The 20,151-nt window shown below is 36.4% G+C and overlaps 1 protein-coding gene across 1 annotated transcript in view; it reads right to left on the bottom strand.

Moving 5' to 3' along the window:
* GALNT2 (polypeptide N-acetylgalactosaminyltransferase 2) overlaps nt 1-20,151 on the bottom strand; it is a 92,123-nt gene that overhangs the window by 16,871 nt on the left and 55,101 nt on the right. Inside the window, exons 3-10 of the mRNA XM_035321203.1 lie at nt 19,289-19,442; nt 17,177-17,275; nt 16,555-16,622; nt 15,581-15,646; nt 12,296-12,417; nt 6,357-6,444; nt 2,541-2,628; nt 1,330-1,433 (exon numbers count right to left, since the gene is read on the bottom strand). Coding sequence (XP_035177094.1) covers nt 1,330-1,433; nt 2,541-2,628; nt 6,357-6,444; nt 12,296-12,417; nt 15,581-15,646; nt 16,555-16,622; nt 17,177-17,275; nt 19,289-19,442 — 789 coding nt within the window. The remainder of the gene's footprint in view (nt 1-1,329; nt 1,434-2,540; nt 2,629-6,356; nt 6,445-12,295; nt 12,418-15,580; nt 15,647-16,554; nt 16,623-17,176; nt 17,276-19,288; nt 19,443-20,151) is intronic.

Here is a 20,151-nt window from a genome sequence, read left to right as displayed (position 1 = left end):
AAAGCATACAAGCAGCTGCTAAATTTTCAAGAAAAACTCAGTCACTCAAGTACATACTTACAGCTAATCAAATATTTAAGAGCTCTAGTGGTAAAAGAGGTTCTCAGAGAATGCAAGTATTGCCGTAGTAAGCTTATCCAATGACTTTCCAGGATGTTTTAAAAAACAAAGAACATTTATGATGTTCAAATTTCTACAATTCAGTCATATGCAGCCAAAATGGAAGGTGGAGAATAGAAATATAAAGTAATTGTTCAGAACATGCAAATGTTTGAGTATTGAAAAGAAAGGTCAGACCGTAAGGATGTATCTTCCAGCCTTCAAGTTCTTTACACGAGTTCACGGAATTTTAGGATTTTGTAGATTGCACATGCAATAGAAAAGTTTTAATCCTTAGAACTGGTCCTAAAACACACTATTTAGAACATCTGAGATGCATCTCTACCTTGAAAAGTTCATGACATGCTGCAAGTCTTGAGAAGTTGCAGAGTTCGGCTCCTCCTAGATCATTTTTAATACAAGTATACCAGTCTTAGCTGAAAAAGTCATTCCACAATACTGTTATGCAGAGAGCTAAATGACCCTACTAATGCTAAATCTAACCACAAGGTCAAAGAAGCAATGCCTAATGTGCAAGTTCTCTTGGCCTCTCCTCCTTCCCCCAAATCCCACTCACTTCCATATCTGAAAATAAGGAATTACAACAAAAATGCCTTCTCAATCATAATGATTGTGTTGGGCTAAAATATGGGTATAAAACACTAAGGTGATGTGTCAAGCAATATAGTTTGATCAATGATAAATAACAGACCATTCTTCAGTTAGCTAAGCTTCCATTAATTTCTTAACATGTAAGTACATTAAACCCATAATCTCCTACATCCTGCTTGTCATTAAGTTTCAAATATCAAATATATTTCAAATATCAAAAAGTTGTCAGCATTTAAACATTATTGTATTTTAATCTATAACATTAGAAAATGATGACTTTCAAAACAAGGTATCATTTTTGGAGTTAATTCCCTCTCTACATTGTTGGTGGTGGGTTTTCTGCAAGCCAACTTTCATTCCTTTTTTTTTTTTTTTTTACTGTGCAGTGAGCAAATACTTGCATTTCCTCATACTTAGTTTACAATTCCTACCCTGTTTTAATTCTTTTGTTGATGAGTGTTGACATTTTGGGTGTTGACAGTAATGCACCTGAAGTTTTAACTCTGTTTCTTAATCCTCTCCACACAAAACCACAAAGACCAGGAATCCATGACAGTAAAGATAAAGTTGAAAAGTGCTTTATTTCAAAAGTGATCCAATGGTAAATGATACACTTACCTAAGTTTTCTCCACCCCAAACATCCATCATCATGTCATACTTTCCTAGTTCTTCAAAATAGGATTTATCCATCACAAACAGCCCGCCAGCTATCATGGGTGTCCTAAACAGACAAGGAAAATTAAAAACTTATAGAACCATGAACTGGGAGGTATCTATTTGCATCTCAAGTTTAATACATCCTTGAAAAAAAATGCAATGTTTTCAAAGGCAACTATGTTTACATCTATCACTTCAACGCTTGTCTGCATACCATCATACAACATTGCTATGGCAAATACAGAACCATGACCACCATTCAGCTTCTGAGTCAATTTCCGAATTTCCATTTGGCTCCCAAGATGTCTATTTAAAGACTGGGAATATGTGCCAGCAATAAAATATTGAAACTGATGCTATATTTCAAGCTGTCAAAACATACGATTTTGTGTTTAATTTTGATATGCTTGATATCTGTTTTTTGTTAAGGTAAGATAATCTAGCAGTGACCTTTAAAGATGGGTGGTCTTTTTTGTTTGTTGGTGTTGTTTGTTTGTTTTTTTAATAATTAGAGAGTCTCAGAAGGCTACATAAATATGAAGGAAGTTTCCATATTCCTGAAAGCTATGGAAAATATTCATTTTCAGACTGAGAAAATGAGTTCTAGCTTTGTTTAGTCACCGACTACTTAGTCCTGAATCAAATTCTATTATTAAATCTATGTCAAGTCTAACTGAAAATATATGGCTATATCTCATTGCATTACATTTAAAGTAAAAATATTACAGACAAGGAAGTTGACTTAATTTTCTCCTTCTTTCTTATGGGAAAACAAAGGATGCAAATTCTACACTACAGACTGTGTCTGTTTTTTGGTATTGGAGTTTATAATTAGCAAAGTAGTGTTTCTATTCAAACCTCCCTAACTAGAAATATTAGCTTTAGTCTGTTTTGGAGATGCAACATGCGCAAAAGTAATAGTTACATGAACAGTATTAGAGGTACACTCTGCTTCAAGCTATATTCTTCTAATGTCCTGAAGCAATGTTACACTCTACATGATTTATTCTGTATTTAAATCTTCATCAGATAAACTAACCAACACCAATCCACTTTCAATGAAGTGCTCTGACAGGAACAGAGTCCCATGAAAATGGATCAGTAGGTTTCTTTTACTCAAAAAAAAATAAAACATTGTCTATCAAAGGGAGAACAAGCAGTATAGACGCACTTTATGGGAGCAACTGGGTTTCCTTGCCGTGCTCTTCTTTGCTCTGGTGTCATATAATCCCATTTGAACACCAGGTTCCAGTCAAAACCTTTAAGAAGAAAATGATAGACAGTAAGTAGGATGTTAAAAAGACAGTGGTCATTCAAGTTGTAGTAACAATGTTGACCCAAACCACTTGGAACTGAAATTTAAGTTAAAATTTTTAATTTGTACAATCTTATGGGTAGAAAACAAATGAGGAGGAGACAAAAAAAAGGTAAAGTTGGACAGAATAAAAAATTAAATCTCAAATATTAAAAAAAAAAATGATTTCTCTTGTTGTCATCTATTACACAAAGTAAGAAACCCATTCAACAAATGAGAAAGCCTTAAACATGAGATACTGGATTCATGCATAAGTTGTATTGGACATCATATGAGAATCTTCATCCCATTACAATTGCTCTCAACAGTTCTTACTGTACAATTACATTTCTAGACTTCTATGCTTACATTTACACTTACACAAACTTAATACACTACTCTGTACTCTATCAGCAGCAGTTCTTTATCACAAAGGTTGCAATAGATTATGTAGCTCCCAATTCTCTTATTAACATTCATTTAAGGTCATCCTTTTCTGCTGCACTCTCCTAAATACACCATTTTTAAACCCAGGATAAGTGCTGGAGAGCCTGAAATCTTACTCTTCTTATGCAGGTACATGCATCTGCATGCACAGCAGGAGAAGGTCTGGACCTTTTATGAGTTAAAAGCACAGGAAAACAGATCACCAGTACAAACAAGACCGATAGGTCACCTCCAGCAGTTTTCTACCTGCTAACAGTTTAAAACACCATCATTTAGGCAATGATACAAGAAACACAGCCAGTATAAGATGACCCAACTACAGGAAACACTTTCTAACTATTTTTGATCTGGGCTAGACCATTAAGTATGAACCTCTACCAAAGAACTACAAAGGCTACACAGCACTCTCCCAATATGCCTAGCAAATCAGCCTCATACAGACTGCCTGCTGCCAAAAGCATTTAGATCCGATGAGGTAATGTAATGAATGATTTCCAGATTTCTGTTGCACAGATGTCAAGTTTTCTTTCTCTAGCATGAAGATAAAGCAATTATTTTGTGGGGAAGTGGGAAAAAAATAGCTAAACAGACAACAATTATAGTCCTACAGGCTGTTTGTATGCACCAATAAATGTGAATGGTAAGGACTGAGGTGGAGAGTTTGAAATTAAAATTATTTAGTTTTTCAACTCCCAAAATACTTATGACTCACACACACAATACAGAAGTTATCCTAAACAGTCTTTACAACATGTATGCCAAGTCTTCCTCTACAGGTTTGAGCACTTCATAAGGTGTGGCACTGTAAAAATGAAAGACCATCTAAATACTACAAAACTCCAAGTAGCAAAACGGCTACAATTTATAGCAATGCAAAGCCTCCAGCTTGAAAAGAAAAACGAACTCCAATATTTCCATGCAGTTAAGTCTCATTTCATCATACATACCCAGCAAAATTACTTGCATCTGTGAAAACCTGAAAAAAAAAACTACTGTTCTACAGCACAAGTGGTAGAGATAGTGTTACGTACACCCTAGTGAACACAAGGGGTCTCTTTTGGAGCGCAGCACAGTGTTGCTAACTCAGAACAAGTGTATAAATTGTCTACCCATGAAAATGTTTTTTCCGTCTCCATTTTCACTGAGTCTGGGAAAAAACTGCACTCAATGAGATAGTATCAGTAGTGCTGTAAAAGAACTATTTTTAAATACAAGCGCATATCCAGTATGAAATTCTATCATGGGTAAATTGCATGATAGGCACAACCTAAATGATTAGGTCTCTGTTAACTACAATTTATTTCTGTAATTAAAGTGCTTCTCAGGGTGTAAACCGTTTTGCAAGCCTCCTCCCCTCCACAACGAATTTGTAGCTCAAAGTACACGTAGTTAGAAGTGGCCGGACTTGGGAATTATTTCAGCCCTGTCCTCTGTAGAATTTGCTGGATGGCTTGCCTTGGGTGATTAAGTCTTTTGGAAAACAGACCAGGCACAAATGCTGTCCCAGCTGTCTCAACTCTCCATGCTTCAGTCACAGAGATACTATATCTAAGGTTGAAAGCGTGGTTTGATTTCCATGTTTAGATTTGGCCCCAGTGAAAATGTCCTGTGATGCCAAATGCTGTAGTGCCCCTCATGCGCTAATCTGTCCTTCAGGAACTGAAAAGGAATATATTATTCACATTTCAACATACCCCAAATAGTATTTGGATATTGCTATGTAAAAAACATGTTGTTAAAAAGCAGCTTTTCACTCCTCAGTACTGAGGTACAGAGGCTCAATGCACTTTAAAGGATCTATTTCTATTGTGTATGACGGGAGAAAATGAGCGCTTAAAAAAAAATGGGAAATAGATCCATAGATGAAGCATGAAAAGCAGTAAGAAGTAAAATGATCTCTCAATTCTCTCCCACTTCAGTTGGGAAGAATTAAAGAGCATGAACCCCACAGGAACCAATCAAAGGTTTCAATGAAAACTCCTCCTCCTACTGCAGACAACAATAAGAGCCACATAATGGTATAGAGATTTCCATACTTGCTGTATAATGAGTAGATTGGGTAAAAGCCTTAAGGTTTTAATAAAGCTGGCACACAGATAATAGCATAGTATTATATATTAGCATATTGTGAATATATCCAGTGTAGGCATTCTTTCAGAACATTAATTAAAAGGGTATAGAAACTCTCACCTCCAGGTCATGACTGGAACTTGAAGCATACGCAACATTATGCAAATATTACTTTCATTTGGGTTTACTGAAATGAACACTTGGTGGCCAGGTCTGGACTTGGATGTCACAGACAGAACGGGCCTGAAATTGATTTTCCCTTCCCCACTCAAGAGAGCCCATTCAGAAAAAGCTGAAACAACATGGGAACAGCACCATGTAATTTCTATATTGTAGCTCATCTTATATCTGTTATGCAGACAGTTTCCAGGGCTGCAGGAACAATTGGGGGGAGGAGGTGAAGACAGCTATTTTCAATGTTAGATTCCTGCTAACAGTGAAAAAAAAAAATTAAAAACTTGTAATGAATAAGGATTTTATCATGTGGTTGCCCTGCCCTCCCTCTTTTGGGAAAGCAGAGGAACAATTATTTTTGGAGGGCTTCACAAAACTTTTTATTATTTGCTGTCAACAGTTTACACTAACCAGTGAAACTGTAACATTTCTAAACTGAATTTAACAGGAAGTTTTGTAACAGTAAAGGTACAAACACCACAAATTTAAGGTCACATTTTACTCTCCTACTAATTACAGATCATCACTAACAAAAACATTTATTTTTTTAAGCACATACCAAAGTTTCTGCTTTTTCAGAAGCATTTAATTACGCAAACCAGCATCTTGAAAAAAACTCATAGGTACTGCATTGCTGATGGACTTCTAAACTAGATAGCAATTAAAGCCTGTCTTATCTAAAAAGAGAATTATAAGATCTGGCCATAAGCTTCTTCTGACACATACACAGGGCTACAAACATTAGAGTGACTCTTGCACATTGGTAAAAGGCAGCATAAATTAATAAGAATTCATATAATAAAAATGAACTGTTTTAAAGTAGAAGACAATAAGGCCAATTAAAATCCAAGCTTAGAGAAACAACTGACATCTAGAAATTAAGCTAGAAATGCAAAAGGGAAGAGCAGTATGTTAACAGCCCATCCCACAACTGCAGTGATTATGAGCTTTGATTCTTGATGCTTTTTTATTTTGTATTTGTATTCCAGTACAGGTACATACCGCCTTTTAAATCAGCTGACGCCCCCACGTACTGGAAGTTGTCCATATTAATTACATCAATAATAGGAGACACAACTCTGGTCTTGTCCTAAAATAAATATTAGAAAGTGATATTGAAATAATGAAATCAATATAGAAAGATTCATTCAGGATGAGATGTTGCACAGTTCTGTAGGATTTCATCAACACTTCTCCCCAGTTTTTCCCCTACTTCAGCTTCTGGCTCTGAATATCATTGCTCACCGTTGCTTTAGAGAACAGGAATGACACTATATAGCTGAGAATCCACTTTGTATTCTAGGCTAACTTATTGGCAAGTAAACCCCCCTCTTCTGGCTTGCTCTTGAAGCAAACTCGTAGTTCAAAAGGCAAGCGAGCAAACAGCACTTCCATTCCTATTTTTCAAACTGGCTCGAAGAGAAGAACTATCCAGGTAATGCATACTTTTACAGCAAATATCTAGCCACACCGAGTACTGCAGTCTTAGTACTTCAACCTTTAAGGAACATTTAGGTCCTTCTACAATCAGATAAGTCTTAGGTTAATGATAACCTGTTTCACACTAGAAGAAGAATCACACTTCACAGTTGGACACAAGATAGGAGAAAACTGAAAAAAGCACCTCTTGAACTAATGAACACTATTAATCTCTGGCAGCCAAGATTCCAGTGGCATGGATGCTGCATTCCTCTGTCTGAGCATGGTCTCACATACTATTTCAAGCAATGTTAATTACCTTAGCTCATGTGTTTGTCAAAACAGTTTTTAAGGGGAAAAAACATCTTTCAAGCAATTCCACATGCATCATCCATCAGGATAATAAGACATCTGTACTCTAGAAGGGATTCATCTAATATTAGAAACACAGTATCATGGTTAAACCAATTCCTCTCCATGAAGTACCTCTTGAAAAAAAAAAAAAGGATTTACATTTACACACTGAAGCATAGCTTCTTTTGATCAAACACGTAGTTTGGAATCAAAATAGAACTTTGAGCACCAAGATTTAGCACCATTCAGAGAGTATAAGCACCTTCTGAACAGTATTATCACCAACTCTGTGAATATAAAAATGCTTTAAATAAACAGGGGATATTTCAGTAACTCTGTTACAGAGAATCTGTTCTCATTGTTAAAAAATACCAACCTCAACATCTCCATTTTAAGTATGTACGCAGAAGTGTCTTCAAACAATACATGTATTCTGAGCAATGGTTCAACAATACTTCCCCCTTGCTAATCCAGTATTATACACAATAGGTCAGTACTAAAAACTAGTGGGAGAACAGTGTGAGCTCATAACAAGAGACTAAAAAGCAACTCCTTTAGTCAAACGCTTTGGTTGGTCCAATAAGATCATTAAAAACACATTTGCATTTATTGATTCTTAACTACTAAATGTGTACTGATTTTAGCAAACCAAAACTTCATAGCTGGCATATACCAGGTCATTCTGTATGCAAAAAGTCACTTTCTGTATTAGCCAAAAGGAGAATCTGAGTTTGACCTTCAGCTTTTGGCTGACAACACAACTAGAAGCTGAAGACTTGCTATTGATTCCACATTTATTTTAAGTATCAATTCAGCTATACCACATGGACCCAGTATACATCTTTGCGAGGGATGTAACACAAAATGTAAACAGGCCTTCCACTAAGTATTAATTAGCTAGGTCTAAAGTAAACTTGTAACACAAAGATGACCAGCCTCACCCATTCTGCTGCTGATCACATCTTCAGCTCACGTTTCTGTTAGCTGTAGGCCCCAAGTCTATGTGTTGAAGACAACAAGCATATGGGTTTACTAACTGTTCTACTTGGGAGGCAACTGATTTATTGCACCTGAACTACAAAACCCTGTGTCCTTCTACTCCAATAAAGTACTACAGGTGTAACCATGACCTTTTTAGATATTCTACTTACAGCAATAAAACTAAAAAAACCCTTCCTTTAAAGACTGGTATCTTCTAAAGAAGTTACCCAGCCTAACCAGTATTTGCAACACACCATCTGCATGAAATAAGAAAGATACAAATGTGAAACAACCCCTTCTGTTCTTTCCTTAGCTGAAACTGATGTGGTTTATACATCTGTGTCCATCCCTAAAAATCATTTCTTGTAAAAAATCTGTATTTTCTCAAATAGTTCACAGAGCTGAACCTGGTAGTAAGAACTGCCTAAACTACCATCTGTCACATTAGGCAGAGCTTAAGTTAGGATTCACTTTATCTCCACTACGCCTCCATAACGCTGAATAAGCTCTACACATTCAGGATTTCCTCAGGCCATTACTGTTTATCTGATTAATTCTATCAATATCAGTGCAAGAGCACCACTTGAGACACTGTAAGCTTAAGTAACACATTAAGTTATTTCCCTGACACACAAATACCCAGGTTGTGACCATTCCGTTTGATGTACAACCACCACTTTCTCGGCCTGGGAACATGTGGTTCCTTCCATGATTTGAAGTGATAGATTTGTTCAGCAGCAAAGTGGACAAAATACTTGCACATCCTTAAGGTGACATTTTGCAGGGCACTGAAAAGTTGTTAATGCAGAAAGTGCTAAAAAGTCCTTGCAAGTCTCCAAAGTACATGGAGTTCAAAACCATCCGCTTAAAATACTAGAAAGCGACTGCTCATGTTAAATTGATAATGGAACACAATTGGAAAATCTTGTGCTTCTATGTGAGGATAATGGAAAGAAATAGCCTGTGAACACTGCAAGTCTCTAGTGACTGGAAATTTGTAGCAGACTGTTTCATTTTAATATTTCATAAGAAGGTTATGTATGCTCTAGAGAATTAGGCTACTATTAGATATTATTCTCATAAACCGTTGGAAATTATCCTCAGGATTCTGCATGCATTGCTTTCCCCCCAATCCAGTACCCAAAAAACTTAAAACAGTTCAAAGATTAAATTTCACAACATACTTAAGGAGAAAATATTTATATTTTCCTTTCAGCAACGTGCCAGTTAAAAGCAACTCATTCAAGGTCACAGAATCTGAGACAGATATGAGAAAGGCATCCATGTCTTATTTCTTAATTTTAGTTCCTTAATCATTTTAAGATCTTTTGTTTAAAAATATCGTCAGAAAAGTGATGCAGGATCAGTTGTGCTATGAAAATAGATGGGTTTAGTTCTGCTCCAGAAACTCCCTTTTTACCTGTAACTGATATTATAAGAATAGACCAAAGTGCTTAGAAACAGAAAAATGGAAAAAGAAAAGTAGGAAAACATTCACAAAATAACCTAGTAATTACCAACGTTTTCAAGATAATGGGTACTCCTGATTATTATTGATATTTGGGGGGGAAATCAAAGGGTTAAACTCCACTGATTCCTTGTTTAATCTCCCCTAACCAACACACACACTCCCCTGGAAGACAAAATGCAATTAGACAGAAAGCCTCTTTGCAGTAGGGAGCAAGGTGGGAGAAAGCATACCAGCTCCAGTTTACAAGGGAATCTGCACATTCTGAATGCTAAAATATTCAGTTTGTGTGTATGTTTTTATTGCTTTAAGCCTTTGCTCAAGTTGCTGAAGGAAATCCCTAGCATCGTCAAATCCCTCCAGGAACAGTAGGCAAGCATGGCCAGCAAGCAAGGACATTCTAGCTAGGAAGCCACCTCAAAGAAGAACACTCTGGGATGGATCATCCTTCAATAAGAGAGGATCTCAAGGCCTCATGTCCTCCTAACACATGTAAGAGGTCAAACACAGCTTTCAAACGGGGTTACAGCATGTTAGATAGTATATTGTAGAATGTATTCCATTTAAGCTGTTTCTGGATGCTATAATTTTTATATTTTAAAATACACAATTAAGCCCCTAAAGCTCTCACAGAATTAAATATCAAGTGGGCAATTCTGAAACTGAAGGAAAAAGCAACCCTCCCACCACACAGAGAACAGATGTAGCAGAGCATCAGAAAATACTGCACTGATGTTTAGTTAACTCTAACCCGAAAAAGCTACCTTTGAGGCTAGAAAGGAAAGGAAGTTTGAATCTATTCAGCTTCTTGTCACCAAGACCATTAAGAAAATGCTATTGATTAACATCAATTAACACACCATCTGCACTGTGAGCAAAAATCAACCCATTTAAAAATAACTATACTATATGCAAGCCCTATACGTATGTGCCCTAATTATTTGAACCAGCAGAGCACTTAAAGGCGCCTTTAACAAACTCTGTACCTGCTGCTTGGGAATCTTCCCAGATCAAAGTAAAATAAATGACGTGGAATTCCAGTTACTTAACAACACATCAAGCTTTTAAGAATGGAAAACTGTATTCATACAGCTGAAAGGTATTCTTAGGCACACAACTAATAATTGCCACCCTGACACATACAAGGAGCAAGTTTTTTTAAAAGGATCTAATCATTCTTGTACTTCTAGAAGTAACTACAGCACAAAGCAAAACATGCAGCTATTTCTCCCATCAATTACACTACATGTAATGCCAGATCTTCTTTAACCTGTCAGCCACTTAATAAGAGGTTTTACATTCAGTTATGATGAAAAAGTAACACTTTTTCCATATCCCATATCAGTTTCAGAAACTGAAATGGAGTATACCCTGAAAAATATATCAGAGAAGAGGGTAAATGGCAAAATATTTGTCTTGGTAAAAGCAAGGCTTTATTGACCAAAACTACCTTTCTTTTCAAATTTCTCAAACAGGTAGACGATTCAAACAAATTACACAAAAAGGCTTGAGAACAGTTCCCACATCCTAGAATCAAGCTAGTGCTTTAGCAATAAGCATTCTTCGCTTCCTTCTGAGACATATTTAATGCCTTCAAGTTCACTTTGCTGGTTAATAATTATATAGAAACTACCCTTCCAGGGCTGCAACATTTTACATAGTCACAAAAATAGAGCAAAGCATTATGTTGCTCATGCTCAAGGGCTCTGTGGGCTGCAGGTACTTTAGTGTCCAGGTTTGAGCTGATCACAGTTATTTCTCCTCCAAAACAGAGTTTTAAACACTGATATGTCTTCAGCAATTTACAGTATTTCTTGAATACACAGTAAAGCATTGCAGAAAAATAGAATAAGAGACGTTATCAGTTGATGATGACTGGTTTTCCCATTGGCATATTGAAGACACAGCTTCTTCCTCCCCCTCTTTTTTTGGAGGAAACGCAAAGGAGAGCATATGGAGAATAAGCAAGGAACTTGGCATTAACAAGACAGAGTAGCTAAGTAAAACCATTTTGACCAGGAGCACCTTGAAGAAATGCCTTTCCAGACTAAAATATGTTAAATTAAAAGAAAACACAATTATGGAAAAAGCTGTGTTTTTCTGAGCATACCCTAACACTTCCTGGGATCGCACACGATTCGCTTTCTACTTCAGTAGAGTTCCTCCAGAGTAAGTTAACATGGATAACCAACCCCTGGAGAAAACAGTATAGTTTCACTCTCAGTTCTGTCAATAGCTTTTCTGGGACACTGGCAAAGCATCATTTTCACAGAAGCTGCGAGCCCATGGTCCCTGTTAATTTCCATGAGAATTTTCGTTTCACAGTTCAACCTCTTTCCCATTATCACACTGAATCTTAATGAGGCATAAATATTCAGGTAAACTGAATTACAGTGAGATGATATTGGTTGAGGAGAACTATGCTTCGCTCTAAAGATTTTCAACACTTACTGAGGAGGTCCCTAAAGAACCAAAGCAGCATATATTTGAATTGCTTTTAAAGGTAATAATAAATATTCACATTTTATGTTCTTATGTTCACAGATTAAATGAACAAAAAGTGGGTTTTAATCACAGAACCTCCGATCATCTCCATCATCTTACTTCAGAGAAAAAGCCTCCTTAGAAAAATGCATAAAATTAATGTAGTATAAACCAGATGGCTTTAAAATTTAAAAGCTACTCCTCCAGGAAATTACTTTAGAAGAACTTTACTAACCTCAGCTACTCTTTCCAAAAGTGGTTCCAGCCAGTGTTCATTGCATTCACAGTGACTATCCAGGAAGGTCAGTACTTTTGCTTGTGCTGCATCTGCCCCTCTGACACGAGAGCGCATCAAGCCTGCAAAGTAAAGAAAAAAAAGTCTGTATAGATTCTGAAGGAAAACAACAGCAAAGAGACAAACAATTGCATTCCAAGATGATCATGAATTAAATTACTATAACTCAGGACATAAACACACAAGTTCGACTATAAAGACAAGATGCTGTTTAACAGTTCAGTGAAAAGATTTCAGAATAAAAAGCCTGCAACTTTAACTATTGCACTCCAGCCTACAGGTTCTAATCTTATTTAAAGAAAATATTTTTAAGTGCCTCTTCAAAAAAATATACAAGTGCAGCTGGATCTACATTACAGTAAATGGCATTAATGCTGATTAATTTACTCAACATCAGTACAGAAAACAAATCCGCCCTCCCCCAAATCCACAATATAATATAGTACCACTTTGGTTTTATTAGCATAATTGAAGGATTGTTACTGGGTGAATTAAAAATAATCCTGCCTTTACGACAGTACAATAGAACTGCAAAAAAATATTAACTTACCCTAACCACCTTTTTGCACTCCCCCCACCTCCCCATTTTAAAAGTTCTCAGAAACAGTCTGTCCATCCTTCTCTCTACTTCTTCCAGAAATAACCATGCTTGGTTAATTCATGTTTAGGAGCCTTTTGCCCAGTCCCTTTTCAACTGTTTCTCCTGAGTTTCTTGTGATTTACTTCTTTGTTGGTTTGGGATTTTTTATTGTGGTTTTAAAATCTTAACCCTGAAAAGATTTAAGAGAAAGCTTCTGATGAAATCAAAAGATTCTTCCCTTCTCTACATCTCCATTTATACAGACCCCCTCAACAATTTGCCCTGTTCCTTTTCTCCTTTCCCTCTTATTTCCTCATTGGATAACCTCACCATTCCTTCAAGTCCCTCAAGTTACTTACGCACATACATTAGAATATCCCACCATGTTTTTCAATACAGAAAAGAGTGAACTTCCTCTTATTCCTTCGCAAGTTTCCTGCCTGTTTTTCTGTATTACTGTTCAAAACTCAGTTTCACTGTCACTTAAGATCAAAGCAAAGCAATTACTTTTTTTCCCCATTTCCATTGATTCTCATCAAGTCTGTATTCTGAAAAAGGTCTAAAACAGATATGCAAAAAAACCCAACCACTTCTTTCCATCCTCCTCATGAAATCAACCTGCAAAACATGGCTTGACAAACAGAACACAAGTTGCTTACGAGGAATAGGCTACGGACTTGTTTGCTCCATCCAACATACAGCAACTGAATAGCCTCACGGAAATCCTTGTGTTCTCTTATCACAATGATAAGCACTTCACTAGTGTAGATACACTCCATAATGATCTCTATCAGTACTTTCTACCTTACCCATTGTGCATTTGCAGCTAATCATGCCTTTTTATGCCATCTCCCCGGTTCCAATTTTTGCATGTTTCTGTGCACCTTTTTCCATGCTGTTTGTTCTACTTCTACAGTTCCTCATTCCAGAACTTTGTATTTCTAAGTTTCATTCTTACAGAACCTCATGTCTTCATCTACTTTCACAGAAAATGGAAGTGACCAGTAGGTCATCAAGTCCTCTGAATTCACACTGAACCATGCAACAGGAAAAATTCAGAATGTTCCCTTGAACATTTAGTCTGTAGATTACCACACCCTCCAAAACGCATCTGTTCCCATAACTCTGGTCCTACAGATAAAACCCAAAGCTACCATCATGTATTTCTGAAAGCAGAGCAGTCAGTACCATCCCTGCCTGAGATATCAGGCATCAGCCTACACTTCAAAATAAAAAGCAAAGTTAGTATTAAACACTAGCATAACCACCCAGCAATCAAATGAAGTCTTAAAATATTTTAATTTTTAAAAATCATCATCTGATTGCAAAAATGAATATCTAGGCAAAGCTTCCTAAACAGTACAGTAGCTCCCATTGGTAATAATTTCATCCTAATCTCACAATAACACCAAGTAAACTAGTATTGCACCTTGAATTTGAAAGCATTTCTTTTCTGACACAGTAAAAGATCTGTCAAGTCATATTATGCATCAGTATATCTGAAAATGAAATTTGAAGCACGAAGGAAAATTCAGTTCATGTTTGTATGTACAGTACAGAATTAGTATTTATAGTAATGAATAAAAATAAGGAACTGTTGCTTCAGTCGTTTTTTCCATTACTGTTATCTCAATGTTTAAGCGCTACACTGGTCAGAAAAACTAGATCAACTCACTGAGAACCCCGCAACCATGGCAAGTCGCAAAAGGTCTGATTTACTAACAAACCTTTGTTCATAAGTATATTTATTCCAAACAGATACTTAAATGTTAAGAACAGGACCATATGTAATAGCTTTAATTATGGGACGACACAGGTCTTGTGCTTGTCACTTCCAGCTTCTGACAATCTAATGATTCTAGCTGCTCCCTAGACCAGGCTGGCAGATAAGATGCAGTGCCTATAAAAACAAACAAGCACATATCTGCTAACTCAGTCAGCTATTTCAACTGTCAGCTCTCGGTTATTATTTCAAACAGCTGTAGAATAACAGTTGCCTCTATGTAATTCTTTAAGCTCCACAGACAGGAAGCTGCTGACTAAAGGGCTCAGTGATACAAGGCCATAATTTACAAGGCAACAAAGAAGAAAAAAACGTAATACAAGTTTGTTATATGACACAGAGGCTTCAACAAAACTGGCATATATGGTCCCTGCCCTCCTGGATGCTCAAACTCTCAGGTTTGAGAAACACACTGTCTGACAGGCTGTCTATCAGCTGGATCCTTAAAACAATCCCTTGTAAGGGAAGCAGAGAAAAAGAAGGATATTTTTAAGCTGAATCTTTTCAAACAGTCTTACAGTTTACTACAGTGAGGCCTTGCATACAATTGGAGCAGCTTAACAGAGGATTGAAATACAGTGAGAGAAAGGATGGGCTGAGGGTGAAAGGCAATTTCTCAAGTTGGCTTCCACTGTGAAAGCCAGCAATGTGCAACTGCGTACAACAATACTGAATTAGAATTACTATTTTTACTTGCACAAATACATCAGTTTTTACTCCTTTCACTTGTAGGTTGATTTATGAAGTGAAAATCCTCCCCTCCAAGACAGAATGTTCCTTTAAAACACCTGATCAAGATTAGGAAATACAGACAATGCAACACACTAGAATTTATATCTTCCTTTCCCCAGATGAAGCCTACCTTCTCGGCGATCGTTTCGAAGAACCCGCACTTTTTCAATTTTTCCCAAGAGAGCGCCATCATCAGCTTAAAAGAATACAAATAAAGTGATGAGAAACAGTTTGATATACCATAAAAGTATGTTTTCCTTCACCAAAAAAAAAAAAAAAACACTTCATAGTGGAAAATGTTCATGGTTGCAAATAATTAAGATACACTCTTAAAAATGTCTCACCAGAAATAAAAAAAGTTAGCATGCTAAGAAATTACTACCATTATGTTATTTAAAGCTAATTTGATTTTACACTCAGATATTTTTATTCAATAATATTTGTTTTGCATACTTTAGGTGTTTTCTACATGTTATAAAAAGTTAAGCATTAAAACGTGCTTTCTTTGCATATAGGAAGGCTTGCACTTTAATCAACATTATACTTATTGTGGAATACATTTAAGCCTTGAACTAGCAAATTCCTTTTAAGAAGTGTTACTCAGAAGTCCATTGTTCAAGTTAGCATTATGATACCCTAGTACTTTTAAAACCTTGACTTATTCTATATTCAGTAATAAATTTCCAGAAGGCTGATGGAGACCCCCATTCTTTTAAAGCAGTGCTACAAAAGTATTTGGTACAAGCACCATAGGTTTAATTTTTATGTCATATAACATGCTATGGAAAGGCTGTTCTCAACTCTACACTTTGCTTCCTCAGCTAGCAGGAAGTAACAAAATATAGCTGAAGTATTTTAATCAGATGGTGGGTGATACTGGTGGTAGGGGGATGGTTGGACCAGATGATCTTGGAGGTCTTTTCCAACCTTCATGATTCTATATATGCAGAACTATTCACTTTTCCATGAAAGATTTAAGACTTGGTTTTGGATCAGTCTTTTTAAACTCCTACCCATATGATCAATTCTCAACTAAACCACCTACTTTCATCTACAGGAAGTCTCAAAAATAAAATAAAGTTTGGACACTAAAAAATGACTTACGATCATTACTGTAGTCATCTACCAGTATGATTTCCTTAATTAGATGTGACGGGCTTTTTTTAAGGACACTGAAACAATGAAAAGAAGCATTCAATACAAAGAAGTTTTCATTTCCCATGATAATGTCATAAAAACCATTGCTTTCTTATAAGCCATAGTTCAGTCTGGCCCAGGATCCTATCTTCAACAACAGCTATTGGCTTATTAAAGAGCTTCTGAGAAAAAAGGCACATATAGAATTGTTCTTACCCCCAGTAGGAATTTCAGCTTCCTGAAATCAGTGGATTAGACAACTTGGAAAGGGGAAGCTTTATAGGTATCTTTAGACCAAATAGCCCCTGAGAATTTCTTTAAGTTTTTCTTGAAACTATCTATACAGCCAACCTCCAAACATCATCTTGTAATTAGTTACACACTTTCATGTATTTGTAGTTAAGGGGAACGTTTCTTGTTTAATTTCAGAATGTATGAAATGGAGTCATCAACAAAATTAAGTCTCAGCTTTCCCCTCTGTAAATAGTACAGAAAAGTATACTGGATTGTTATATCCCTTCTTTATCATAAGGTAGCATCTGACACAAATACACTTCTTTTAGGGAAAAATCAAACTCTTAGGTAATACCTGACGACAGTTCGAAGCAAAGCAGATCTTGCTTCATTATGAAAGGTGATCACCACACTAGTGGCTGGCAAATCTATCCGCCATTGTTTCCGTTGACACCTGAAAGACATAATACCCTGTCATTTGAATGTAGTATTTACATTCCAGTCTTAGCAGACAGCTACTTCATCATGAAGGATATCTACTAATCTAATGTATGCTCTCCATCTACCTAGGAAGTATCTTGTTTTCAGATCAAGCCTCTGCCACTTCTGGTAGTTGTCTCTGTAAAGAACAGACCCAATGAGTGCCAGATTCGGGTACGTTGACAAAAAAGTCACTGTACTACAATTGCTGAAGTACACTGAGTACCTTTTATGCAACTGAGTATAAAACCAGAACACTGTTTCACATTATGACCACTTAATGAATTTAAGTAAACGAGCACATTAATGAACACACAGGGGTTACTAGGCTACCATACGTCTCCTTTAGAACAGCACTCAGCCACTTCACCCTTTATTTTCAAAGCTATTGTAGCATCCTCATCTTACTCATAGAAGTAACTTCTCATTAACACAGAAAAATGTTTAAGATTCCAACATTCAAAATTTGAAGAATAAAACAGTGACAATATTCAGCCAACTAAATGCAGAACGAAAACCTTACAAACCATGAAGATGAAACAGTCCACCTATGCCAACCCATTTTTCAAGACCTCTATTAGCTCTTCATATCAAATTGCAGAATTCTGATAAACTGCTCCTAAACAGCCTAGACAGTCTCAGCAATTAAGTAGTACTATTATATAGCTATTTTAAAGTAAAATAGGTTTTTAGACACATCAGTACAATTAATAAATACGCTTAAATAGAAATATTTCCTCATTTTTCTTCAATAAAACCTTGCAGCAGCTTCAAAGGAAATACTAATTTTAACAGACTTGCCTTCAATTTTACTGAAGATAACATGCCACCAAGTGTAACATGCACTCAGATCTGGAATATATTCTTCTTTCTATGACTATTACTCTTGCTCTTCCCATTACAGTTTCCACACAAACATTTCACTGCAGAAGCTGAAGAACTTGTGTGATTATCCTTGCCAAAACAGCTATCAGCCACCCTCTACCAGTTTTGTGTCACTTGAAAACTTGCTGAGGTTGTACTTTGCCCTCTCATCTAGGTCATTAACGGAGTTATTAAGCAGTAGTGGACCTACTATTGACTCCTGCTCCCTATGTTGCTCACACTCAGAAGTAGCTTCTATACTGCTTAGTCCACACTGTGTGTTCAGTGATGGTACAAAGCCACAGCAACATGCAGCAGGATTCTATGTTCTCCCAGAACCAGGTAAGAAAGAGTGAGGCTGGGAAAAGAGAAGGAAGTATCTTTTTTGTTTACATAACTGTGGTCTATTAGATACAATACCATATTTAGTAACTATCTGCCTAGTTCCTAAAGCAAGAGGAAAACAAGTGAATCCTGGAACTAAAGTAGAAGTATGTGCGCCATCACTGAGAAGTTAATCCAGCATCTTTCCCAAACCACACAACAATTCGATCCCTAGTATGAATTTTGATGCCATTAACTCAGGCGAATTTATATACTTGAAAAAACATCACAGCCACATGACCTTGAAGTAATAATTTTAGTGTTGATCACATGCTTTTACTCTATGTTTCCCTTAAAAATGGGAAGAAGGTTCAGAAATCAGCCCAGCTTACTAGGAAAGACCTGAAAGTTAACTTCATGTAAAGAACTACACGTCTCTAGAGACTAGCAAGTACAGAAATAATGTCAGAGCTGTGCTGATTGAGGTGTCAATCACCAGACTGAAGATAAACCCTGTTACAAATGTTGAAGCCACAAAAAGCCACCAGGTAAACAAGAATAAAGAGACTGAAATGCAACACCAGCTCTGATACAGAATACACACTGATTGAAGTCATGGAAACAGAAAAACTTGAACAAGATTTATTGTTCTTACCCTGCTGTTTAAGGATCACATCATAGTTTGCTGTTCCTGTCATTTTGAAAGCTAGAGAACTCCTGCTTTAGGAAAATCACCTGCTGCTCAAAAGCCATAAACAAAAAATAATCCAAGACAAACATGGCTCAGTGTGACACTTACTGATCATGCCTTGTGTCAGGAATGTTTCTGTCCATTCGAAGTTTGTCGCTTTCTACCTGATTGAACTTGTTACGGGCATATGGATCCTGACCAGATCGCACCATAGTAGCGCTAACATAAGCATCTTGATCGAAGTCTTGCCACCGAACTTTTCCTACAATAGAAAAACAGGAAAATATCCAAATCAATCTTGGTAATTTAAAAGAAGAATTCAGAGATCCATTTTGTTTGATTTTGCAATTAAATAATCAAGCCCCAACAGTTTTTAACAGCAATAGCATCACACTCACTTTTGCATATTAGATTTCTGTAATATCCTACAAACTAATACAATTGAACCACTTTACAGCTTAGTTTACACTAGTCACTGGACCCTGCTTTATTTTATTTACTAGTTGCCGTTTTTTTGCCCCAACTACCAGAATTTCCGTTAAAGAACGTTCCACATATCCACATGCTTTAAGAAGGTAGATCTCTTTAAAGATCTAGATTTCAAAGACATTACAATTCAGTTTACTACTGTTGCCTTTCATAAATAAAAATACAGCCAGACATAACCAAACTATTTGAGGATCGAGACTTTTAGAAGTACAAGATTGCATTTCTCTTAAAAACTAGCATTTCGTGTAGGCAGAACACTAGATCACTCTCCAGTATGAGTTACATGACATAACCACAACTTTCTTTATATTCAGAAAAGGATTTACAGATTAATTCTTGTTTAACAGAGTGTGTTATATAATAACTGGTTGTGGCACTGGGATTTGTATACCTAAAAATTGAAAGGCAGAATTAACATCAATACCCTAGAAATAAAGTTTCAGAATACTTACCATCTTCTTCAGCTGTAAAACAGTTGGATA

Source organism: Oxyura jamaicensis, chromosome 3, assembly GCF_011077185.1.
Source record: "Oxyura jamaicensis isolate SHBP4307 breed ruddy duck chromosome 3, BPBGC_Ojam_1.0, whole genome shotgun sequence".
Classification (NCBI taxonomy): domain Eukaryota; kingdom Metazoa; phylum Chordata; class Aves; order Anseriformes; family Anatidae; genus Oxyura; species Oxyura jamaicensis.
Note: the sequence above shows the minus strand (reverse complement) of the source record. Positions and strands in the feature narration are given on the sequence as shown.